Source organism: Furipterus horrens, unplaced genomic scaffold (genome assembly GCF_987537825.1).
Source record: "Furipterus horrens unplaced genomic scaffold, mFurHor1.1.pri manual_scaffold_6, whole genome shotgun sequence".
Lineage (NCBI taxonomy): Eukaryota > Metazoa > Chordata > Mammalia > Chiroptera > Furipteridae > Furipterus > Furipterus horrens.
In genome coordinates, this window is record NW_028327176.1 from 76,348,019 (window position 1) to 76,375,156 (window position 27,138).

General features: G+C 41.7%; 1 protein-coding gene across 2 annotated transcripts in view; it reads left to right on the plus strand.

Moving 5' to 3' along the window:
* The window catches only part of UXS1 (UDP-glucuronate decarboxylase 1), a 104,236-nt gene that overhangs the window by 55,909 nt on the left and 21,189 nt on the right, over positions 1–27,138 (plus strand). For both annotated transcript variants that reach the window (XM_090281859.1, XM_090281860.1), the window contains exons 7-9: positions 16,215–16,319; positions 19,885–19,944; positions 22,550–22,671. In XM_090281859.1, coding sequence (XP_090137985.1) covers positions 16,215–16,319; positions 19,885–19,944; positions 22,550–22,671 — 287 coding nt within the window. The remainder of the gene's footprint in view (positions 1–16,214; positions 16,320–19,884; positions 19,945–22,549; positions 22,672–27,138) is intronic.

Below are 27,138 nucleotides of genomic sequence, written 5' to 3' on the forward strand. Positions count from 1 at the left end.
GAGTTGCTAACTCCAAAGCTTGTAAACACCTGCTCCTCTTCCTGCATGGATGGTGTAGCCTTCTGCCTTTTCCATATTATCAAATCCTGAACATTTTCCCATGTCAATAAAATCTATCTTGAAGAGCCGTTGTAATTGCTCAGCAGTGTTATTATATGAATATACCATGGTTTACTTAATCATATCCTTATTTAAATTTCTCCAGTGTTTTATTATAAATATCTTTATTTTCTCAATAAAGAGCCCAAATATGAATTGTGCCGAATAGTAACATGTCTCCTTTATCATTTGGTGGTGTCTATGTCACTAATATATTAGTAGCATTGAGCATTATCCTAAAAAATACTGACAAAAATATTTTGCTAATTTGATAGAAAGCCCATGGCTCAATCAATATGTGTTTCTTTGGTTACTAAAAAGGGTAGACTGTCTTACATGTTAATTCACAAAAGAAACTTAAATAATCTCTTACTTAAAAAAAAAATTTGCTCTTAGTATGAGTTCTTCATAATATGGATGTTAATCATTTGATATATATTTAGCATTGCTCTTTGCAACTTGACTTTTCTGCCTTTTAATTTCATTGAAATTTTGCAATTATAATATAGCTCCGTCTGTTCATTTCTTCTTTGCCATTTGTTCTGTTTTATGCTGTAACTGTCCCAAGAGTAGATAAATATCAGCCATGGTGTTTTTTTGTTTGTTTTTGCTTCATTTTAAAATATTTAATTATTTAATCTACTTGTGATCTATTTTGAGGTTAGGGTCTAGTTTTGTAACGTGAAGCAAATAATAAAGATAATAGACAAATTGTCTCACTGGTGTTCTTGTAGACACAGTTCTCAAGGTGTGCCCCCAGGATGTCTCTTCCCAGTTATTTCAGCCATTCAGCCAAAGACAAATCTAGTTATTGCTGTGAAACGACTTTGCTGATGAATTAAGGTTATGAATCAACTGGCTTTAAGATATGGCAATTACCCTAGACTGTCTGGGTGGGCCCCACCTAATCACATGAGTGCTTAAAAGCAGCAGAAGATGTTGGAAGAACCAGTCAGAGATTTGGTGAAAGAGCTGCAATAGAGAAGTCAGAGAGATTCCAAGTGTGAGAAGGACTTGACCCACCACTGCTGGCTTTGAAGGAGCCATGAGCCAGACCATGCAGGCAGCCTCTAGAAGCTCCCAGCTGGCAGCCAGCAAGGATATGAGACCTTGTGCTGCAACCTTAGGGAACTGAGTTTTGTCAGCGACTGGAATCATCCTCTGATGACAAGAATGCAGTTTTGCTAACGCCTTGATTTCAGTTTCTGAGTGTCGGGGAAGAGACCCAGTTGAGCCACACCACACCAGGACTTCTGACCTACAGATCTGAGATGATAAATGGATATTTTTTAAGCTCCTAAATTTAAGTCCCTGAATTTGTTAGGGCAGCTGCCACAGGTGGCTTAGTGCTCTAGAGGCTGGCCCATAATAAGTGCTCCCCTAATAATAGCTCTTATTACTCTTTTTCTTTTTTTGCACATGGCAATAAATATTTGTTGAATGAAACTATTGATTACATAATTTCAGCACCACCAAGAAACCAAAACTTAGCAAAAATTGTATGTCGGCAAGTAAATTATCTGCTTTGACTGTGAGCTCTGACACCAGAGCTACTCTGTGTCTACTGCTGGAAATAGACTGTAGGGGACACACACATGGACACGCACGCACGCGCACACACCCACACACACTGAATGGAGTCACACAATAAATAATTAACACTTTTTTTCCTTTCTTCACAGTAGTGAGTTCCCTCAAGTAGCACTATAAGACATTTCTTGACCTTGATACTTTAAAGCCTTTTTTTCATGTTCTCAACCTTAGCATTGGCTTCTTCCATGCTCTTGATAATCCCCACATCCTATTCTTGTCTCCCCATATCTTCACTCTTCCTGGCCCCACAATGCCACTTGACTTCGAACTCCTTACGTGAAGAAGTGCATCATTTGATCCCCCATGTAGGTACAGTTGTGCTTTTCAAAGATAATAATCCCTTCCTTCCCCCCTTAATCAAACAGAGGAGGCCTTTAACCAGATGAACATACTTTCATGGGCCGACCCTTTTTTCCTCAGTGTTACATTGTCACACAAAGGATAACAATTTAGGGCCCCCTTGACTGACAAGTCATATTTCACATACACTTCAGTTTAGTTGTTCTTACTGAATTTTATAGCCTGTACTCATCCTAAGTGGGACTACCATTTGGTGTAATATGAAGTTCATTCTTTTAGCATCAATAAACAAGTTAATATGTCCTGCTAATGTGATAAATTATTTTCCTCCTCTGCATAGTAAAAGTATATAGTCTATAACCCAAAGTTAAATACATAACTCTATTTTTAGTTCCTTTTTCCTAATAAAAGAAACTTTAGTTGATCTGATATTTATATACTGTAGCAGAAATGTGCTTCCATTTTGAAAAGTATTTTGTGGAGCTTACTTTCATTTATGTGTTTTGCTAGGGCTGGCAAGTTTGGATTTTACTGAAGTAACAATGGTGTCACTTAATTTTGCAGCATCATAGCAGAACTTCATTAAATTTTCCTCAGCACAGATTCCTCATCTCACTATTTTCAAAGTCTAACCATTGCGTGTCAGAAGCAAAGACATTAGCAGTCTTATTTTAATTGCACATTTCCAGTAGGAAATGAACTATTCCCTGCACTAAGAATGTGGTGGTAGAATTGGAAAAGGAGAATACAGTTGCAGTGTACTCAGGCTCAGGACTGAGATAGGGTACTATAGAATTCAGAAACTGCCATGCGGTAATAATGAAAATGTCAAAGACATTGCTATTGTCATGGGAGGAGGGGGTTATGATAGAAGCCTAGTATTGTGTGGGTTAGGTTGTAGAGAATGAATGTGATTGCTTTAGAAGGAATTGTCAGTGCTCATTGATATAACTTAATCTGCTTATATATTGCTCTGAAATGGATTTTTATTTTTTATTTATCATTATTGTATTTTTCATTACTATTTATCCTTTTTATATATCCATCTCCACCTGCAATCACACTGTTGTCCATGTCCATGAATCCTTTTTCCTTTTTCCTCAGACCCCCGCCTCCCATAGCTGTCATCCTGCTCTCTTATCTGTGAGTCTGTCTGTCTTTTGTTTGTTTGTTCAGTTTGTTCATTAGATTCCACATATGAGTGAAATCATATGGTATCTGTGTTTCTCTGACTGGCTTATTTCACTTAGTATAGTGTTCTCCAGGTCCATTCATACTGTTACAAAGGGTAAAATATTCTTTTTTATGGTCAAATAGTATTTCATTGTGTAAATGTCCCATAGTTGTTTTATCCACTCATGATGGACACAGGGACTGCTTTCATATTTTGGCGATTGTAAATAACTCTGCAATGAACATAGGGGTGCTTATGTTCTTTTGAATTAGTGCTTTGGGTTTCTTTGGATATATTCCCAGAAGTGGGATCGCTGGATCAAAAGGCAGTTTCATTTTTAATTTTTTGAGATCTCCATACTGCTTTCCACAGTAGTTGGACCAGTCTACATTCCCACCAGCAGTGCAAAAGGATTCCTCTTTCTCCGCATCCTTGCCAGCACTTGTTGCTTTATTGATGACAGCCATTCTGACAATGTGAGTTGGTATCTCATTGTGATTTTGATTTGCATTTCTCTGATAATTAGTGATGTTGAACATCTTTTCATATGTCTGTTGGCCCTCTCTATGTCCTCTTTGGAGAAGTGTTTATTCAAGCCATTTGCCCATTTTTTCATTGGAATTTTTATTATTATTTTTTTTGTGTGTGTGTGTATGTTGAGTTTTATAAGTTCTTTATAAAATTTGGATATTAACCCCTTATCAGATGTATTGGCGAATACATTCTCCCATTCTGTGGGTTGTCTTTTTATTTTGTTAATGATTTCCTTTGCTGTGTAAAAACTTCTTAATTTGATATAGTCCCATATGTTTATTTTTTCTTTTGTTTCCCTTGCCTGAGGAGATATATCAGATAAAATATTGCTACAAGAAATGTCTGAAATTTTACTGCCTATGTTTTCTTCTATGATTTGTATGGTTTTGGGTCTTGAAATTTAAGTCTTTAACCCATTTTCAGTTTATTCTTGTGTGTGGTGTAAGAAGGTTTCATTTTTCTGCATGTACCTATCCCATTTTCCCAACACTGTTTATTGAATAAACTATATTTAGGGCATTGTATATGCTTGCTTCTTCTGACGAATACTAATTGACAATAAAGGTGTGAATTTATTTCTGGGATCTCTATTCTGTTCCATTGATTTATGTGTCTGTTTTTATGCCAGTGCCATGCTGTTTTGATTACTATGGCCTTACAGTATAGTTTGATATTAGATCGTGTGATTCCTCCAACTTTGTTCTTTTTTCTCAGGATCACTGTTGTTATGTGGGGCCTTTTGTGGTTCCATATAAATTTTTGAAATATTTGTTCTAGTTTTGTGGAAAACTCATTGGAATCTTGATAAGAATTGTGTTGAATCTATAGATTGCTTTGGGTAGTATGGACATTTTAATGATGTTAATTCTTCCTGTTCATGAACATGGTTTGTGCTTCCACTTATTTTTATTTTCTTCAATTTCTTTCTTCAGTATCTTAAAATTTTCCGAGTACAGGTCTTTTAAATCTTTGGTTAGGTATATTGCTTTGAAATGGATTTTAAAACTGGATTTCACCAACCAAGGCATGCCAGTTTCAGATGTTGAATGTACTCTGTAAAATATTTAGCTCTGGAAAAAGTCAAGTTAATTATCCTTTCAAGCCATCTATTCAGGACACAGGGAATTTTCTAAGTAGCCAGAGTCAAGGGTACCAGTCTGTGTTTGGGTTTTGTGTGGCAGATGCGAAGCCATTAAGATGATGAAAATGGAAAGAAAAAAAAAAAGATGACGAAAATGGGACTGCAGTGTTGAGTAAACTCCTTGTTCCAGCTTCGGGGACAGGAGGGCAGGCTCGGCCACCAAGTACACTGCAGAGAAGCAAAGAGCCCTGTACACATGGAGGCTTGGAAGGGGAAGCAGAAGACACTGGGTCGTGAACGTGGGGGCTTTTCAGAACTGATTAGACACTAGAGAAGAGAGATGGCACTACCCATTCATCAGGAAGTTCACACAGTAGATAAAAGAGATAAGAGAAGAAGGACTTAACAGTGGGTGTATGGACTTAAGGTTTTGGGCCTGGCATTCAGTAACTTGGAAAGCATCACTCCTACTCTCACAGCAGGAGAAAAGCTGAACAACCCTGGCCGATGTGGCTCAGTTGGTTGGAGCGTTGTCCCATAAACTGAAAGGCTGTAGGTTCGATTCCCAGTCCGGGTACATGCCTAGGTTGGGGATTTGGTCTCTGGTCGGGGTGTATACAAGATACAACCAGTTGATGTATCTCTCTCACATTGATGTTTCTCTTCCTCCTTTCCCCTGTCTTTAAAATTAATAAGCATATCTTCAAGTGAGGATTAAAAAGAAAAAAGAAAAAAAAGCTGAACAAATCAAAATTCAACAACTTTTCTTTGCTCTATTAGATAATTTAGGTCCCAGCACAAATTGCCACTTGAAAATTGAGACACTGGTGAACACAGAGAATCATGATTTATGGGGGTAGAAGCAGCTGCTTGAGCCTGGTAGGAGCATTTTATAGAGAACTGACTAATTGCTGGAAAATGAGTGTGGAGAAGCTTGAGAGGTAAAATCTCCAGAATCCCAGTTTTGAGGGGTGGGTGGCACACTTTTGTGAGTGTCACCCCTAGGAGCCCCTCTAGGCCTTTACTATAGATCAGAGAAAAATCTCTTCATGTTTCCAGCAGGGGAAGGAAAAGTAAACATTTTGAAGTAAACCTAGGACATTCTTTTCTCCCAAACAAAAACCTGCTCTTAAGGGAAACTATTCTACTAGAACCTAACTGATGTGGGGAAGGGAAATATTCAACTCAGGTACACTAAAAGACTGAGTAGTACTGCAGAATGCTTCCTCTCCTTCCCCACAACATTTTACCACCGTGGTACTAAGAGTCAGGCCCTATTTAAGAAGGAGTCTCTAGGGAAACTCAAAAGAAAACAGGGGTGATAAAAACAAGGACATGAGAGGAAATTTTAGCCTCTGACACTTAGAGTTGGAGCAGGCAGAGTACAGTTTAGCTCCTGGCCAGATAAGCAAAATCTAACATTAAAGACCTTCTTATCTGTTTCTTTTACTCTATCATTTTTGCCTTTCAATGAAAAATTATAAGGCATGCTGCCCTGATTGGTGTGCTCAGTGGGGTGAGCATTGTCCTGTGACCTGAAAGGTTGCCAGTTCAATTCCAGGTCAGGGCACATGCCTGGGTTCCGGGCCAGGTTTCTGGTTGGGGGCGTGCAAGAAGTAAGCAATTGCTGTTTCTCTCGCACATGGATATTTCTCTCCTCCACTTTTTCCCTCCATTCCCCTCTGTAGAAATAAACAAATAAAATCTTTAAAAAAAATTTACAAGGCATGCTAAAAGGCAAAGAACACAGTCTAAAGAGACAAACAAACATCAGAACCAGAACAAATATGACAGAGATTTTGGAATTACCAGACCACACATTTAAAATAACTATGATGAACGTTCAAAGTATTGTAATGGAAAAAAAATGAACTATGTGCAAGAATAAATGGGTAATGAAGACAGAAAGATGGAAACTAAAAATTAAAAGGAAATGCCTGAAATAAAAGCCATTGTAACAGAAATAAAGACTGCCTTTGATGGGCTCATTAGTACATTGGACAAAGCAGAAGAAATGGTCAATAAATACTTTCCAACGGAAAAGGAGTAAATAAGAAAAGACCAGAACAGAATATTTAAAAAAACTGTGGGACAACTACAAAAGGTGCAGCATATGCATTATGAGAGTTTCAGAAGGAGAAAAAAAAGAAAGGAACAGAATAGATAATATGAAGTAATAACTGACACCCTTAGTTCCCATGCCATCGCCCCTCTCCCCACCCGCCTGCAGCTGTGTGGGAGTTCCCCATGATAGTGGAGTACATCTATCCGAGCTCCGTTTGGCCTTGGTGAGCCCTAGACTCACAGCTGCGAGATAACGACTGAATTCAATAGTTTCTTTTTTCTTCCCCCTATAAAACAGCCCCTCCTTCCCTAGCACCCCGGAGTCGGGCCATTCGTGGCACGGCTTCCTCCCCGCTTATTAATTCCCTCAAATAAACTTCTTTCTGTCTGCTTGCTGCCTCCTTATGGTTCTCTGAGTGACACTGTTCTTACAATAACAGTTGAGAATTTTCTGAAATTAATGACAAGCATCAAACCATAGATCAGGGATTCTCAGAGAAGGCCAAGCAGGATAAATACCCACCAAATTTACACCTCGCCATACCATATTCAAACTGTAGAAAATTAAAGATAAGCAAAATCTTGAAACGGTGTTTGCCAAGCACATTGCCTCTGTGTTCATGCAGACATTTGAGGAGTGATGCTCTGATTAGAATACTGTTGTTAAATTATAATTTAGGAATTTCTTTCTCATTTTAAGTTTATGTTGCAAATATAAATATACAATGCAGAGGCTTCAGTTCTCAGAGATCTTCTGTTGAACTTAAAGCCATGGGGAGTTCTGCAGTGCAGCTCAGGCATTATGGGTGCTTTCTGGCCATGATGTTATCATGGTGAGCCCCTTAGTACTTGGGGGAGATTCAGGGGAGGGGAGGGTGGCTGCCTGCCTGCAGGAAATTGGCGAGTGGTGATTTTCCATCCTAGGGCTGCGCCAGACCCTTGGCGTGTGCAGTTCCTTTTGCATTGAGTCAATATTATTTGATAGGAAATCAAGGTGAAATTTCACTCTTTTACTTTCTTGTGCCAAGAGAAATTTGGTCTTTACACTTTGGAAAGGTCTGTATCTTTTAAAACATTGTTTTCATAAACACTTTTGTTGGGTGACCTGGGTTAGGCCATGCGTTCCGTGTTGCAGAGGCACATTTTGTGCAGTTTTTATGCCTAGCCTCTGACTCGGACTGTAGAAAAAAAGAAATGTGTAGCAAGTGTCTGTATGATGGGATTTTACCATATACTAAAAAAATCACGCATGTTCACAGAATGAACTGATGCTGTGCTTTACTTTTTTCCAAAATCTTCCCTTTCAGGGTGCAAATCTTAATCGGTATCTTCTCAATTCAGCTGTGTGTGGCTCTGGTGCAGCCTACACTAAGAACTTCAGTAAAAATAACCAAAAACAGATGTAAACATTTACTGTGTTTTTATGTACATTTCCCTTTTGTAGGAGATAATTTCGTTATGGATTCTGAACAGTAATTTTTAGTTATCTCAAGAGTTAAACAATTTTTTCCCCCTTGGCATTTATTTATCATTTGTATGGATCTCGGGGACACTGAAATGCATAATGAAAGTCTCTAGGAAGTTCACTGTGGTGAGGCAGGGGGTGTTTTCTGAATGCACTGTAGGGCCAGGCATGCCTTGGCTCTCCCACCCCTGTCCATCCTCTTCCCAACATAAAAAACCATGCCTGCATTAGGCCAGGAATGCAGTTTTGAACTTAATTTAAGGAAATCATGTGAAAAAGGAAAACACTAGTTTGCTTTACTATTTAATGGTTATTAATTTGAGCTCTTCTAGGCTTGTTTCTTAAGGCTCCTATTTTTCTAGCTGTCATTACAGCACATGGCCCTTGTAAAAGTAACAGGGTCAGGGTGAGGGGGTCACTGGGCAGTCAGCACCTAGAGGCACATGTCCAGCGACTGAGTGAGCCTACCTTTCTCCTTTTTCCTTCTTCTCACCACCCCATACTTAGAGTTTTGAATGCCGTACTCAATTTTGGTATACTTTGAACTATGCAATTGACATGTTTGAGGGCTTTTTTTTTTCTGGGCTATGAGGGTTTTTGTTGCTGTTGTTAATTTACTTAGTATTTTTGTAGCACCTCTTATTGTGGATTATTTATGCTTGTTCTACAGTTTCTCCCCCACTCTTGTCTTCATAATTTCTTACCAAATTAATTAGTCAACAGATTCTGGTATCAGGTCCCATTTAGGCCAGGAGCTGGAGTTAATGTTGTTAATGCTACAGGTGGAACACATTCTCATAGGAAAGAAGGGTTGTTGAAAACACTGATTTTCATAGGATTTTCAGGTTCCTATATAGGATGCTTTGGTGTTGCTATATAAATAAACATCACAAAATAGTTTTATAGGACAGACCTTGGCCTTTTCAGGTTGGGTGAATGGGAGCAGCAGTTGGACTAAATTGTCCAGTGGTAAAAAAAGCAAACCAGATGTATACCCTTTTGGATGGAAAAAAACCCAATTTGTATGTCTTCATTCATTTAACTTACTTCACACTGGTCACAGACTTGCTGAGGCTAGCTAGCAGCATTTGTTTTCAGTCTCAGATTTCTGGCCCACCTAGACGTTCTGCCACATTAGGTCTGCTCAGGAATCTGCATTCATAAGTGCTTCTGGGTAATGGTGGGGCTGCCCTCCCTGCAGAGAGCAAGGTGGGTGGCGATCCAAAGAAAGAAAAGGGTTTGCTTCTCCTTCTCCATGAGTTATCATCTAGTGAAGATTTGTATGAAGTACTTGACAAAGCATACTCACAGGCCATTAGCAGTTAGGGTGACTTTCCAGGTACCAGGAAGGCTTCCCACCCAAAGTGACATCTGAATTGAGGCCTGCAATGGAGATGCTGAGGCAGGGTCAGGTTATAAAAGTTCAATCTCTATGCTTGATGTCAGGGAATTAGACTCTCCAGGCACCCTTTTTTCTTTTAGTCTTTAATGCAGTTTCTTTCACTGTATATGTTGTCACCTCAGGGGTAAAAATAGTGCTGAATAATTGGTGCTGTAACATCACAACCCATACACTTTGATTTACACTGGTTTTGGGGAGTGTTTGGAGGTTCCGTGTTTGAGCTGAAATGCGAGTGATTGGTGAATCAGGTCGGAAGCCAGATCAAAGTCAGTTAGCTGTGCTTGAGAGTGCATTCTGGTGTAGCTCTCAGCTCTGAAGGTCTGTCCAGGTTTGTTCTGCTTGGAATCTGGTACAGTCCTGCTCTATAGCAGCAGCAGGTGTGATGAGGTGTTTTAAAAAGAGGAAATGTAATGGTGGACTCCTTATACTGAGGACCTTCATTTAAAAAAGCAGGTGCGTTGTCCTGACTGGTGTGGCTTAGTTGGTTGGCCATTCTCCCTCCAAGTGCAAGGGTGCTGTTTCAATTCCCCCAGGGCACATGACTGGGTTGCAGGTTCAGTTCCTGCTTGGGGAGCATACAAGAGGCAACTGAGCTGTGTTTCTCTCTCCATCAACATTTCTCTCCCTCTCTCTCTCTCTCCCTTTCCCTCTCTAAAAATAAATAAATAAAGTATTTTAAAAAATAAAAATAAAAAAGCAGGAGTGTGGGAACTGATCTGTTCTCATATGGTCACATCTGTAAGCCAGAAAAGATAAAACAGCCTAACAGTGTTGGGATTTTGTGAGAACAATCTTGTCAACTTGCCATTCTCGTAATAGAATTTTTGTTTTCTTTTGGATTTTAGCTGTTTACCAACTCAGAAAAACTGGTGGAAATTAGACAGCAGTCAGAGGAATTTCCTCTTACTTAGATAGATCCCTTCAGTGAATTTGCATATTGACAGATTATAAACAATTTTAAAAGGTTTTGTGTGTTTTTTCTGTTTATGAAGAAAAATTCTTTCACTATCAGGGGTTCTAATTTTAACTTAACCTAATGGTTTCCAAAATTGGCTTTTTAACATATATAAATATATATAAAGGTCCAGAGTCTCCTCACCTGGAGTGTCTTTGCCAGGATGCCAGGGGCCCCAGGCATTCAAAAGCTTCACTGGGTAACTGATGGAGAATCTTGTGTGATCTCCTGTGGTTCAGGAGCCTGATTTTGACTCTGTATATTCCCAGGGCTGAGAAAGGGAAGAGAACAAATACATAAACTCTAACTTATGACTTCAACTTTGGTAATAAAGGTTTTACCCATTTCCACTAACACTTGTTTTTTCATCTGCTTTTGCCACTCATAAATATCTTTGTTTTTTACCATTTTAACCATTTTTTCTTTTAATTATCACCTGAGGATATGTTCTTATTAATTTTAGAGAGAGAGAGGAAAGTGGGGGTAGGGAGAGAGAGACATTAATTGGTTGCCTCTTATACACTCCCTGACCAGGGATCAAATTGGCAACTGAGGTGTGTGCCCTGACTGGGAATGGAACCCACAACCTTTTAGTGTATGAGCGGACACTTCAGCCAACTGAACCACCTGGCCAAGGTGTACCATTCTTTTTTTGACTCTATGATCTTGTCTACCTAAGCACCTCATATATAAGTGGATTCCTTTAGTATTTGTCTATTTGTGACTAGCTTATTTCAGTTAGAGTACTATTTTTAAAGTTTATCCATGTTGTAGCATGTGACAGGATTTTCTTTAAATGCTGAATAATATTCCATTCTGTGTATATAACATCTTTGTTGATACATTTATCTCTTGATGGACACTTGGGTTGCTTTGACTTATTGGCTATTGTGAATAGTATTGCTGTGAACATGAGTGTGCAAATATGTCTTCAAGACTGTGCTTTCAAGACTTCCGGCCAAGATGGAGGCCTAGACTGACACGCTCCATCTCCCTCCACAACTAAGAAGGACTACAACTACTGCAAAACCAGAAATAACCAGAAGTTCCAGAAAACAAAGCTACATGGAAGTCCAGCGTATAAAGTTATAAACAAGGGGTGCTCGTCCAGACAGGTAGGAGGGGCGAAGCCGGGGTGGAGAGATCAAGCTGTGCTGGCGGCGGCAGCTACAGCGATGAGCGGCAGGACTGCGGTAAGCACAGACATCCATACTTAAGGGGAGGTGAGAAGCACCTGGGGAGCACCCCTGGCTGCACACCAAAACCATCAGCTCACGATTCCAACACCAGGGAAGGCAGACCCCCATTGCCTCGGACTGTGAGGCCCAGAGGGTGTGGGGACGGAGGAGGAGGCTTCTGGTCTTTCAGCAGAGAGTGAAGGGCCGGAATCCATCTTGACCTCCCCACCCCCACACAAGACACCACAGTGCGGTGAAAAGGGTCGCCTAGTAGTGATGAGTGCACAGGGCTTTGCACCTGATAGAGTAGGAGGTGTGACAGCCCCACCCAAGAAGGAAAGGCAAATGAAAACTGTCAGGATGGAGGGATCATGATAGAGATCCCAGTCACGCAGCTGACAAGAAAGCAAATACGTGAATTAATGGACAAACAGATATATAATCTTTCTGAGGCTCAGTTCAGAGCTATAGTTATAAGGCAGCTTACAGAACTAACAACGGAACTTAGTCAAGATGGGGAAGGAATGAAGGTTTGTCCTGCTGAAGTGAACAAAAACACATACGAAACAAGTGGTGAGGGAAGGAAAACCAGGGATCAAATCAACAAATCGGAACATAGGGAAGGAACTGTCAACCAGTGCAGAAAGAGGAAACAAAAAGTGAGGAAAATGAGGAGAAGCTCAGAAACCTCTGGGACAACTACAAGAGAGCGAACATCCAAATCATAGGGTTGCCAGAAAGTGAAGAAGAAGAACTAGAAATTGAAAAATTATGTGAAAAAATAATGAAGCAGAACTTCTCTAACTTGGGGAAGGAAAGAGACTTACAGGTCCAAGAAGCACAGAGAGTTCCATAAAAACGGGACTCAAGGAGAACCACACCAAGACACATTATAATCAAAATGTCAAAAATTAAGGATAAAGAAAGAATCTTAAAAGCAGCAAGAGAGAAAAAGAGAATTATGTACAAAGGTGTCCCAATAAGACTCTCAGCTGATTTCTTAAAAGAAACTCTGCAGGCAAGAAGGGACTGGCAAGAAATATTCAAAGTAATGAAAGTTAAAAACTTATAGCCACGAGTACTCTATCCAGCAAAGCTGTCATTCAGAATAGAAGGGCAGAGAAAGTGCTTCCAGGACAAAGTAAAACTGAAGGACTTCATTAGATCCAAACCACTGTTATATGAGATGTTAAAGGGACTTGTTTAGGAGAAAGAGGATCAAAACTATGAACATTAAAACAAAAACTGTATCACAACAACCAACAACAGAAGCTAGGGAACCGAAACAAAGGCAAACTAAGTAGGCAACGAGAGTGGAAAAAGAATTATAGGTATGGGGAACATTATGGGGGGAGGTCAGCAGGGAGGGGGAAGGGGGAAAGGGAGGGAGATGGTACAGGAATTAAGAAGCGTAGTAGGAGGGAGTGGAGTAGACAGGAAGATGTTGAGAAGAAGTATATGCACAACTAATGGGCATGGACTAAAGGGGGGAGAGAACTGGAGTGCGGGTCACTGGGTGGAGGGGAGCAGAGGGAAAAGAAATGGGACAACTGTAACAGCATAATCAATAAAACATATTAAAAGAAAAAAGGCTGTGCTTTCAATTCTCTTTGTTATATATCCAGAACTAGAATTCCCGATCATATATTAATTCTATTTTTAATATTTTGAAGGGCTGTCATACTGTTTTCCTTAGGGAAAAACATTTTACATTCTCACCAACAGTGCACACAGGTTCCGATTTCTCTATATCTTCTCCAATACTTGTTATTTCTGTTACTTTTTAAATAGTAGCCTAAGGAGTATAAGGTGATACCTCCTTGTGATTTGGATTTGCATTTCTCTGATGATTAATGACATAGAGCATCTTTTCATAAGCTTGTTGGCATTTTGTATGTCATCTTTGGAGAAATGTTTATTAAGGTTCTTTGCCGTTTTTTAATTGGGTTAATTTTATCCTTTGATATTGGTATAAAATATTTAAGTTTGATTTAGTCCCAGTTGTTTATGTTTGCTTTTGTTTCCTTTGTTTTTTGGTGTCATGTCCAAGAAATCTTTGCCAAATTTAATGTCAAGGTTAGCTTTTCTCCTGTGTTTTCCTCTAGGAGTTTTATCGTTTTAGGTCTTACATTTAGGTCTTTAATCCATTTTGAGTTAATTTTTGCATATGGTATAATAAAATAAGGGTCCAACTTTATTCTTTTGTTTATAGGTATCCAGTTTTCCCTGCAACATTTATTAATTCTCTCTCCTTTCTCCATTGAGAGACTTGGTACCCTTGTTGAGGATCATATGACCATATACAAAAAGATTTATTTCTGGGTTCTTTATTTTATTGGTTTATATGTCTGCCTTTATGCAAGCACCACACCATTTTGATTTCTGTTGTTTTGAAATTTGTTTTGAAACCAGGAAGTATGAATCCTCCAACTTTGTTCTTTTAAAAACAAGATTGCTTTGATTATTCAGGTTTCTTTGAGACTTAATATGAATTTTAGGGTGAAAATTTTTTTTCTGTTTCTGCAAAGAATGTTGTTAGGATTTGGATAAGAGTCGTGTTGCATAGTATTATTTTTTAAACAGGAAAACCTTTTTAAAAAATCACTTCAGGAATTTTCTGTAATAGTCTTGGCAAACAAAGAAGCCTCACCCATATGCAAAATATGGGATCCATAATCTTTCACATATTATTCCTGCCTTCCTCGACACACAGTCCTGGTATAGGAAAAAAAACAGTTACTGGGTAATTACATGACTGAGCAATACCTAGAATTTCTTTCCACAGGTGCTGTCTCTGTGGAACCACCCAGCTCTCCCTTCCCCCTGGCTTTGGCGGCTCATGTGTGCGCAGTCTCTGAGACATCCATTTGGAGTCACCACTTCTGCCCCTTGTCTGAGGATGAGAAATTGTCATTTGGTTCACACTCTGGGATTGGGGAGCATGTCAGGAAACAGCCCCAGATCCTTGAAGATACTGCAGCGATTCCCATGTTTTCCTGAAGATGACAGGAGATTTTTAGGGGGACAAGTGGTATGTGGGTGGAGGTCGGGAGCTGGGGCATTTTTTGGTGCGGGGGGAGGTCATTTTCTGAGAAAGTTGTATCAGAGAACTCATCGTGGGGACTGTTTTTCGAGTTTGCTCGTTTTGCCTGTCATCTCTGAACCCTAGCTCCTAGTGCTGTTACTTCAAAGGAGAGCCCTGGTCCCTGGTTGGGAAGTGAGTGGGAGGCCAGGGGGTGGCCAGGAGGGGCAGGTCATGGAGGAATCCCTGTAAGTGCCCTTGCACACTGAAGCTGTGTACAAAGGAGGATTCCTTGCGGCAGTGGTGTTTCAGGTCCCCCATCCCTTGGCTCTCCTGTGGTGATGCTTGTGTTTTCTTTGACCTGTATAGCTGAAGTGGGATGGCATGGCCTACACTGTCTGTCTGAAGGGATGGCTTTCCTCCTGCGTGCTTGTTCATCACTGCCCTTTCACTGGGAGATGTGGTTCTCAAGGGCCTTTCTGCTGTGTGCCAGGTGTTATTGGACCCTGGAGAGTGAGGGTTGTGGGTGGCGATGTTAAAGTGATGCCTATGTGTAAGGGAAGGTGTTGCATTGTTTTGCCATTCATCTCTTTAAAAATCACTCTCCGTCATTTCAGTGTCTGGTTTTATGTGTACTAGACACATAAAAGCAAATGGAAAGGCTATTTTCTCCCATACTTTTGTCCCTTTGCTTTTATGTCACTTGTGTTTTATGTAACTGGTAGATTTTTAATTAAGATGACGTTTACTTTAGAGCAGTGATTTTCAACCAGTGTGCCACAAGAATTTTTAAAACATGCAATACCTGGCTATTTAGTCAGGGGCCCTGACCTCTTTTCCCTCAGATTGTCAAGTAAAAAATGACAACAGCCAACACAACAATAGCCATCTTGTGTAAATATATCAAAATTATACCTATTTTTTGGTGTGCCACAGAACTTTAGTAATGAGTTTGTGTGTGCCATGAGATGAAAGAGATTGGAAATTGCTGCTTTAGATATTCATACTTGATTCTGTATCTGAAAAATCAGTTTTCCTTCTGATTTGACTGCTTTATCTGGGGCAGATCTCAGAAAACAATCAATTTGATAATCAGGTTGACCCTAATTAGAGGAGAACTGGCCCAAATAATTGGCCCAGCACATTTTTTGTTCCAGATAATTAGACTTCCTATTTTTGTTTAAAGTTCTAATGACAAATATAAATTGCTTTCTATGAAGAATAATAAAATAACTAAAATTTTGGTGAATGATATACCAACACCTTTATTAAGCAGTCTGAACTCAGGCATTCAGAATTATTTTAGTGTTTTTCTTGGAAATAACACTTCCATTTTGTCTCCTTTAGTTGACCAAATATACCATCTGGCCTCTCCAGCCTCCCCTCCAAATTACATGTACAACCCCATCAAGACACTAAAGACCAATACGATCGGGACATTAAACATGCTGGGTAAGTGGCCCTTTCTTTATTTTGTAGCTGTTGTTGGGAATATTGTAGACGAGTCCAAGCATAGGTCATTGGCTGTGCTACGGGAGTTTGATCCTGGTTGTTACACCCCTCCCTCAACCCCAGCCTGGGCTATTCCAGTGTGACTTTATTTGCCATCAGAATTGGTCATGGGGGAGATGGTCATTGTCTTAACCAGTCTGTGTTGCCCAGTTCATTCCCCTGGAATGACTGCCTATGTTTCCAAGTGAGTCTCAACCTCCTTCTACTTCCGCCTCTGACATGTGGTGTGTGTGCCTCCCTGTTAGAAAGGGGCGATGGCGGCTCTGCTCTGAGATTGGGTTGGAGAGGACTGTACACACTCACACACACCACACACATACTCAGCGACACATACACCACACACACACACACACACACACTCAGCGACACATACACCACACACACACACCACTGACACATATACCACACATGTGCGCACACACCACAGACACCTATACCACACATACACCACAGACACTACACACTCAGCAACACATACACCACACACACACACTCAGTGACACATATATCCCACACACCACAGACACATACATACTCAGTGACATATACCACAAACACACACACTACAGATACTACACACTCAGCAACACATACACCACACACACACACTCAGTGACACATACACCACACACACACGCACAACACAGACTCATACACATACACCCAGTGACATATACAACACACACATATACCATGTGTGTGCACACTTGCACACCACAGACATATATGCTACACACATGCATGCAGCTGCACTCAGACACACCACAGGCACACACAACACATGCAAAGAGACATATACCATGTGCGTGCACACGTGGGCATTTCAGGAGTGCTTCTGAAAGGAGTTGGAGGAAAAGTGTCCTCATGGGGTTGTTGAGACCTATAGTACTTGGCTCCAGACAGAGCTGCAGGATTCACCTTAGAAGTGCAAAATGAGAGTGAGCACCATTAAAGGTGGCCACGTACATGTATTCCCAAATGACATGCTGTGGATAATATGTACATATTAATGCTTGAAATTAGAGGCACGCTCAAGCTTGTCACAGGTTCCAAATGCACGAGGGGTTTTGATTAGTTACAAAGTGGAAGAAAGGAACCACTTTCTAAAATGTCAAGTAAAAATGGATTTAATTATAGTAACATTTAAAACAGGTTCTACAAATGGATTTGGGAAAGATAGCACTAAATTTTAATTTTACTGAAGCATCAGACAAGGCTTACAAAGGCACCTGGAGGTTGGTTTTCAAGTCTCTTATTAGACATTATGGGGAATCAAGCTCTGCGTGAAGTAAAAAGGTCCATTCTCATAGTCTAGAAAGGGCATTTGTCCTTGTCTATGTTATGTTATGACTCCTGTCCTGGTCACCAGACTGAAGAGAGCTCCCACCCCCCCAACCCCCGCTTCTGCTTAGACATATGGTGTATTACCGGGTGCTCCCCATTCTTATCACTACAAGCTTCTTCCCCATTCTTCATGCTCTCTCTCTCCTTCATACTGGAACTAGACACAATAGAGGAAGAGCCATCAAGCACATTATGTTTTAAAAGGTATCGTTAATTCTGCCAGTTTAGGAGATGCAGTCAGTGTGTTCAAGGCCCTGTCCTGTCACTATGGAGGGGGATTCAGGCAAGGACTGTACTCAGGCTCATCTGCCAGGGAACTAGGTGTCTCTGGAGAGACAATATTGGGCACAGGCATCAGTGGAGTGCTGTTGGAGTTCAAGGTGCAAGTGACTCAGGCTAAGGCTTGAACCCTGAGTGAGGTTGGACCTGGAGGTCTTGAAGGATTGGCAAAGGGTCTTTCAGGAATGCCAGACAGAGACTGAAGAGGGACAATTGCTAGGCCGGAAAGAGACCCAAATGGGACTCTGTATTCCAAACTGAGAGGAGCTATTGCTAGTTGTTTTGCACTTGAGACAAGATGCCCTGACTGTCGCCTGGCTCCTTCATGGTAGGGCCTTTCTGTCTCTCTGGTTTTACCGCCTCCATCTTCCTGAGCTTGGCTTCTTCATGAGGCAGCCTCTTTGTCCAGTCTCTGCACAGACACCTGGATGCTGCAGCAGTACAGGTGTGCTGCCCTGGCTTCGACCCTCTGGTGGAGGAAGATGGTCTCTGTCTTCCTCCCATGTCAGTGTCTTAGTTGTGTTACCAACCCACAGTTTTGTTTTTACCGTTGTGGGTAACTGGATAAAAGGGTACGTGGGGTCTGTCTGTATTTTTTCAACTTCATTTGAATGTACAATTCAAATTAAAATTTTCATTCAAATAAAATACCTCAGGATCCTTCACTTTGAAGCTGCTGCCATTGTGTCTGTGCAGCGATATGGTGTAGTGAGCCATCTTGCAGACTCTGTGGGGTGAACTGGAGTGAAGGAGAAAGGCCTGTGGTAGGGGGGAGCCTACAGGTAAATTCCATGTTGTACTACTTCCTTTTTACTGTTTTCTTCCGGCCCACGTGGTGGCATTTGCACAGGTTATCTCCAAATCCTTACCGTGCAGCAGCGCTCTTCTCTTGTTCTCAGTGTGCGCCTTCATGGCTCTCCGGGTGCTTCTACGTACTCATACCCCGGTCTCCTCGCACTAGAACCCTTCTGTCTTGCTTAGCCTCCCCAGAAGTGGCTGTAGGTTCTGTGTGCTCGCCTACCCTCTCCCTCCTTGCAGCACTTCACAGGCCTTTTTGTGCAGTGCTGTGTGCTGACGGGGTGCAGTCAGGGGGCCCTTGGTGTCTGTCTGTGGGTCTGTGCACAAGGCTCCATGGTGGAGTACATTGGAGAAGCGTTGGGTGAAGTGAGGGGCAGTGGGGTTCTTTTGTACAGGGCTTCTCAGAGCCTCTGATGACTTCTGTACATTGGGCTCTTTACTTTCTACACTTACGTGACCACCATAGATAATGATATTCTAGTCCATTCTACGTGGAGGGGTAAATGCAGGAAAGGGTTCAGAACAGGATGGTGGAATGTGATGAGTTGCTTTGGAGAAGGTGCTATTTAAGCTAAACCTGAAAGGAGGTGAGAGGTCGGGGGTGAAGGTGCCCAGTCTTGGGGACTGGCCCTGGCACAGTCAGAAGATGCAAGGAGCATGTTGAGGAAGTGGCAGGTGGACCATTTTGGGTGGAATAGTGGAAGTTTAGATGCGAAGGGCCTTGTTTTGTGCCAGCCAGGGTGAAGCTACCTCATAAAATACAGGGTGATATGTTGGGACAAAGGAATCTGTGAAACTCTTCAAATCACACTTCATCAAACCAACAGATTCTGCAGTTATAGCTATCTAACTAACTACTGTAGTTCAGAGGGTTCGTTTGTGTTTTTCTTACCTTTTTTCTTGTTTGTTTTTTTTTAATTTCCAAAATAGGTGCAATAAGAGTGGATAACTGAAGGTACATAGTTGATCAGAGACCATTAATACTAAAATATTGCTGAAGTTGGCTACAAAAATGTGCATGTATATTTTTTCCTTGTTTCCCTGTTGTTGACAGCTTCTCTTACCATGATCCTGCTTTCTGTAGGGCTGGCAAAGCGAGTCGGTGCTCGTCTTCTCCTGGCTTCCACCTCAGAGGTGTATGGAGGTAAGTGGGTGGGGCGCCCCCTGGACAGTTTGCATCTTGTCTTAAATGAGGAAGGAATCAAAACTGAGTCCAGAATTTTATTTCTGAGAAGGCTCAACCTTTTTTATTCCAGGGCACAGCAGCAAAGGGCTGCCCATCTTGCCACCGTGGCCTGCAGCCTCTCTGCTGAAGCATACCCTTGGAGGGCCTGCCATTCACGATTCCATAGATGTGCTTTGCCATTCTGCTCTGAAAGTACCCAAGAAATCACATTCATTAGGGATTCTTTGCCAATTTAGCTGGTGCATGTTATTCTTCAGTGTAAACAATGTGTGTCCTGAGCTGACCTACCAGGAGCTTGGGGTTGGCCTTGAAGCTTGCTTGCTTGGTGAATTGTGCTGATGCCTCACTGTTGTATAACCATTTCTGGAAGAATATACTATTTATGGAAGTGCCAGAAGACTCAAGGGTCTGTTCTGCCAGCCTGCAGCACTTCGGCACCCTCCACAGTGGGACGAGGGTTGTCGCATTCAGTTCACATGGATTTCCGTTTGGCCTCAAACCAACTGCTTAGAGGATGCGGCAGGAGCCAGGCTTTGCCATGGCTGGAACTTACCCAGCTCACATACTGTTAAGAACAGGAGACACAGGGGAGTGGAAGGGCAACATGGGAAGGGATTCATTTTTCTTAAAGGGAACAAAATGAAAAAAAATTCTGAGAAACAGAAATTCTACTACGTGCAGTTATGTTCTTTGTAATCCTTATGAAAATGTAGAGCTCCATCCACTTCGTTGAAAGCCTAGGCAGTTAAAAGGCGGGAATGTCCACATTCCCTCTCCCCTGTTCGCCCCTGTTGCTTTGGGAATGGGTTGTTGAGTGGACGCTGGAATTCTCCCCTCCCTGTTCTTTGCATATCAGGACTCTACAGAGGACCCCAAGTTCCCCATTTGCATTGGATGGTTCCCCTTTGGTTCCTCTGTTGGGCTTCACATGTCACTGAAGGGGTAGTGTTGACAAAGTCTGACAGGCTGTACCTTTTTAAATGCCTAAGATATAAAGGTGCTCATGTTCTCTGTCCAGGAGAGCACACTGACCTCTCTTCCACATCCATTCTTTCTCCCTCCACCCTTCCAGTCTGCGCATTTGGCAATAGCTTGTGTTCTTCAGGGTCTTAAATAATCTCAGGGCCTAACTCAGGGGATCTGCCCTGTGCTCTGCCCTGACTTCATAACTACTGTAATCTGGTGTTTTGTGGAGTGCATGCTTGATGTATTAGCCGAGCAAAATGCTGAACAGGGGAGCCTGATTAGAAAACAGTTGTGACTCTAGCCCTTTCCTTTTGTAATTTCAAAGTGATTTTGTGAGGGAACTTTTAAAGGTGTGTCACGAACCTCAGGCACCCTGGACATTTCATTTCAGACAGTGCCTGTCAGTGGGTGGATAGGTGTGCCTAGCCTTCTCTTTCTCATCATTTGCCAAATTTATGATCGTCTTTTTTAGAGTTTACTTGTCTAGCCGTTGTGAAAAATCCCCAGAAAAGGTCTGATGTCAGTCATTGTTACATCTCTGTGAATTTACGTGATTGGTTTTCTTCTCTCCAAGAGGATTTGCCGTAGACCTTTTCTCTCACAGTGCCGTAGACACGTGCCTCTTAGGGGAGTTTTAAGCCTCAGCAGCAGATAGGAAGGTCCGCATCTGCACTGGGCTTCTGCCGCCCTCTGAAAGAGGTTCTAGACGACCAGCTAAGGCACCTGTGTGCTCACATCCTCTCCCTGTGCAGGGCCTGTTGTACCCATGAGCTGAAGTCAAACTTCTGCTAAAAGATACACAAGAAGTTAATTTACAACATAGGTTCCTCAACCTTATCCAGATGTCTTGGCAAAGATTTACACATTTTATACCATGGTTGTATAAAATTCCTGGTATACTAGATAAATTAGTTATTCATATTTCAAAAATATACTTATGTTAAGAATTTGTTACTGGATTTTCTTAAGTAGTCATTCCCCTGGTACATCTTAAAATGTGATTGAGTCACACACCAGAAAACCAGGAATTCGGAAATTTAAAACATGTGCTAAAGGAACATATAGTCATTTACCATTGGATGCCCCCACCTGACATTGGATCAAGACTCCTGGGTGTCTCTTTGAGGTTCTCAGGCTTGTTCTGGGGATGGCACATGTGAAAGTCATTTTCCACAGCGATGCTCTTAAATTTTTTTCGATAAATGCATGCTTTGCTTTTATTACATATTTTGTAAATGTAAAATTAACCTATTTATCTCTTCACATATATTTAATTATGGTTTGTATAATAATTTAAAAGTTAAGAACAATTTATGGGAGAAAAGGAAGACTTAAAATTGAGAGCCTCTGATCTTTTAATTTTTTTTTTTCCTGTAAAATACGATAACATGAGAGATAAGAGCAGTATATCCCACTGGAACTCAGAGAGTGGACTGTGGAACACTGTAGTTCTCTCGATACAGATCTCTCCATGTGTGAAGTTTATCTCATTCTTTCCATAGCTCCCTTTTGTATCATAAATGCTCAGTGTTTATCATGCATATGAACTTGAAGCAAAGGAAAGATGAAAACATAGTCTCTTTTCTCCCCCTCGTAGATCCTGAAGTCCATCCTCAAAGTGAGGATTACTGGGGCCACGTGAATCCAATAGGCCCCCGAGCCTGCTATGATGAAGGCAAGCGTGTTGCAGAGACCATGTGCTACGCCTACATGAAGCAGGTATCAGTCCAAGTGCATGAGCTTGGGACACAGACACGCAGTGTGCCGCTTTCACCAGATGGAAAGTGTAAAAGAATGAAAGCCATCATTAACTTCCAGGGTACTGCTGGGGAAGGAAGGCCAGACTCCCACTCATGCATGAATGGTATCAGCAACAGCTTTCTTCATGTGTCTCCCTTTAAAAAAAAAAAAAAGATTTCTGGGGGACAGCCAGGAACAGTGTGCTGCTTTATCGCCTAATTGCCCACCAGCAGTTAAGTGCCTTAGTTTTCCTGAAGCCTCCAAATCAGTGGACTACTTTTTTTTTTACTTCTAGTTTATTTGAGCCTCTTTAGGAACTTATTTATGACTGTTTTTATTTGAGCCTCTTTAGGAACTGTTATTTATGATTCTTTCCTGCTTTCCTGGTTACTCATTGCTTCCCAGGTGACTTCTCCCATGGGTAGTTTTGTGCCACAGATTTGCTCACTCATGTGCTGTAGCAGAAAGAGCCCACAGACTGAGAGGCAGAGGATCTGGGTTCCCACCCTGGCTCTGCTGCTGCCTTGTCTTCAGAGATGTGACCTGACCTCCTTGGACCCTCAGTTCTTATCTCTGCCAGGGGTTCAGTGCACTGTCCTATCTGCCTCATGGCGGTGTGGGAGCAGATGAGACATACAGACAGGGCCCCTGAGGGGCCAGACAAGAGCCTGGCTAGTCCCTCCATTTCATGATGACTGTCCTGTTGTGCTTGGACCAGTGCTCTGGGCTCGTCATGGACATGCTCTTTGTTAGAGGGATGGACACGTGAGCAGGACAGGCTGTCGACAGGTGTGTGGTGGGCTGTGCTCTCAGGATGTAAAAGAGGAGTGGGCATTGCTGCTGCTGCTTGGGGCAATGAGGTTCATCTGCAAGGAGCTACAGCATGACCTTGTCACCTTACAGTGCTACATGTGCAGCCTTTTAGGATAGAGCTTTGTAGAGGGACACGTTTATGCTTTCTGTTGATTAATGGGAAAAAATGCCTAGAGAGAAGGATGAACCAGTTGGAATACTCTGTGTTTGACGTGTTTCTAATTATTTAATAACGTAAATTATTATTTTTTAATACATAATGACACATTTGCTCTTAAGTATAAATTGTTGTTTTGTTTTTCCCATATGGTATGTGGATATATATTACTCTGAATAAACCTAGTATATAAGGATTGAGAATATAAACAAGATAGAGGTAGGAGTAACCTTTTTATAGCTCTTCTCTTTTCTAAGAGATTGTCTTCTGAGATTCTCTTAATGAAATATGCTAATGTATTCAAAATAATATTTTATGTCCAAGAAAAATCTATGGCACATAATTCATTTTAGAGATGTGAACATAAAGAGAAGCTTCCTATAGTTTTCTTTCAGGGGATGGAATGAGATGGAAGTGCGGATTCAAGGGCATAGCATCTTTCGTGAATACTTTGAACTTGTCGGAGAGGAATTAAATTGTGGCTTCTGTGTGCACTTGGGTTTTATTGATGTGGGGACTTTTCTAGTGTGCCATGGCCAGTGCTTGGTGTGTGTGTGAGCTCATAGCCTGTCAGCAGCGGGGCATGCCAGCTCTGTGGCCCACCCACTGGGCAGGATCTGCAAACAGAGCACCATTCATAAAACCACAGACTGGCAAAGCAGACACAGAACTCTGATACATCAGCTAGTCAAGTGGCCTTAAAGGTATGGCTTTAAAAAAAAATTAATTTAATTTAATTTTTTATTTTATTTTTTTAAGTATATTTTATTGATTATGTTGTTATAGTAGTCCCAATTCATTTTCCCTTGGCTCCCCTCAGCCCAGTACCCTCCGTCTTTCCAGCAGTCGCACCCTTGTTAGTTCATGTCCATGGATTGTGCATATAAGTTCCTTGGCTTCACCCTTTGCTATGTTATTCTTAACTTCCTCCTGTCTCTTTTGTACCAACCAATTATGCTTCTTAATCCCTGCACCATTTCCCCATTTTTTCCCTTTTCTATTCCCAGCTGATAATCCTCCAAATGATTCCCATACCTATGATTCTGTTCCTATTCTGGTTTACTTAGTTAGATTTTGTTTTTATTTTTGAGATTCAGTTGTTGATAGTTGTGTTTGTTGATATTTTAGCGTTCATAGTTTTGATCTTCTTTTACTTAAATAAAATCCCTTTAACATTTCATATAATATGGCTTGTGATGATGGACTACTTTAGCTTTCCCTTGTCTGGGAAGCACTTTATCTGCCCTTCCATTCTAAATGATAGGTGAGCTGGATAGAGTAATCTTGGTTGTTCCTTGTTTTTCATCACATTGAATACTTCTTGCCAGTCCCTTCTTGCCTGCAAAGTTTCTTTTGAGAAGTCAGATGACAGTCTTTTAGGAACACCTTTGTACGTAACTCTCTGCTTTTCTGTTGCTGCTTTTAGGATTCTCTCTTTATCTTTCACTTTTGGCATTTTAATTATGATGTGTCTTGGTGTGGTCCTCTCTGGGTCTAACTTGTTTGGGACTCTCTGTGCTTCCTGGACTTGTATGTCTGTTTCCTTTGCCAAATTTGGTAAGTTTTCCTTCATTATTTTTTCACATAAGCTTTCAGTTTCTGGCTGTTCCTCTTCTCCTGACACCCCTATGATTCTGATGTTGACACGTTTAAAGTTGCCCCAGAGGTTCCTAAGCCTCTCCTCATTTTTTTTCAATTCTCATTTCCTCATTCTGTACTGGTTGACTGTTTTTTTCTTCCTTATGTGCTAAATCATTGATTTGAACCTTGGTTTCCTTTTCTTCACCCTTGGTTTTGTGTGGATTTTCCTTCGTTTCATTTAGCATAGCCTTCACTTCTTCCCTTATACATTTGCCATATTTAAGCGTATCTGTCAGGTGTGTGAGCATCTTTAACATCAGTGTTTTGAACTCTGCATCTGTTAGGTTGGCTGTCTCCTCATTGCTTAGTTCTCCTATTGGAACCTTGATCTGTACCCTCTTTTGGGTCATACTTCTCATCTTGACAGGCTCCTGTGTTTGTTTGCCTCTGTGTCTAAGGTAGAACTGTCCCACCTGTTATGTTGTAAGGGGCGGAGCCTTAGGTATTTGTCAGTACGGGCAACCCGTTTCACCATGTTGTGGCTCTGTATGTGGGGGGAACAATGCCACTTGCTCAGCACTCACCCCTTTTCCAGACACTTCTCCACTTCTTGTATGGGACTGGCACCTCTGTAGCTGTTGCCAGAGTGGGTGGGTCTGCAGATGTTCTAGGATTGTAGGGACCCTTTAAACAAGCGGACTCTACTGAGGGACCAGCTGTTTCTTCCTCCGCCCTAACCCCCATTGGTTTGTACAGTCATAAGCAATGATGCTTTATTTTCCCTGGTGCTAGAACCATGAGCTGTGCGGTCTGGTCTCGTGCTGGGCGCGCTCCCCAGGTGTTCCTCTCTACTTTTATAAATGTGTGACTGTGCTTTCCGCCAGCCTGCCGCTGCCGCCATCACACCGGTCCTCTACACCCGGTTCCACCCCTCCTGTCTGTCTGGATGAGTATTTCTTCTTTATATCTTTGTTTGTTGGACTTCCATGCAGCTTGATTTTTCTGGAACTTCTGGTAGTCCCTAGTTCTGTGGTAGTTGTATTCCTTCTTAGTTGTGGAGGGAGATGCAGCATGTCTGTCTAGGCCTCCATCTTGGCCGGAAGTCTCTGGCTTTGTTTTATTTTCTGGCATCAGAATACTTTAAAAGATAAAATAGTTGGTATGTACCTTATATTTTAGTTTTAAAAAAATACTCAACAAGCAGTTAAAACAAGTCAAATGTTCTATGGGTAGGATTCACACTCCAGGGGTTAAGACCTCCGTGGCCTGGACGTGCCCAGCTATGCTGCTTGTATGTTAGGGACCCGCTCTCCATGCCTACTTGCCCCCTAGAAATTCACAGAGTAATACTTGCTTCCTCCTGGCCTCGAAGTGAACTTAGCCTGCTGTGTAGCTAACACTTAGGCCCAATTGTTATGATACAGTGTCGAGGGAGATTGCTAGGCAGATACATGCCACTGTCCCCTGACCTTGTGTGGCCTTCTTCCTCCGCCACCACTGAGAGGGAATTGGAACATTTTAGTTCCTCAAGAGTCTTGCTCAGCAAAGTGAGTTCTGTGTTCTGTTATGGCCTCGGTCTTATCCCCAGACAGGGAGCACACCCATCAGGAAATATTTGTGAGGGGCCACATGGGAAATGCACGGTTCTGCCTCAGGGCCACGTGGCTCTACTTTAGAGAGGTGCATGTAACTGCCGGACCTGGGAGCACTCTCTGTTAGTTCTCTGTCCCGTCCCTATGGGTAAATGTGCCCTGGTGCCTCTTTCAGGACAGGCTGTCTACACAGTGGAGGGGGACGGTCAGCCCTTGGTCAGCACCCACTCTCCCTGTGCTCTGCTGCTTTGTTCCATCCCCTGTACCTCCCATCAGCGAAGTCAGTGACCATAATCATATGGC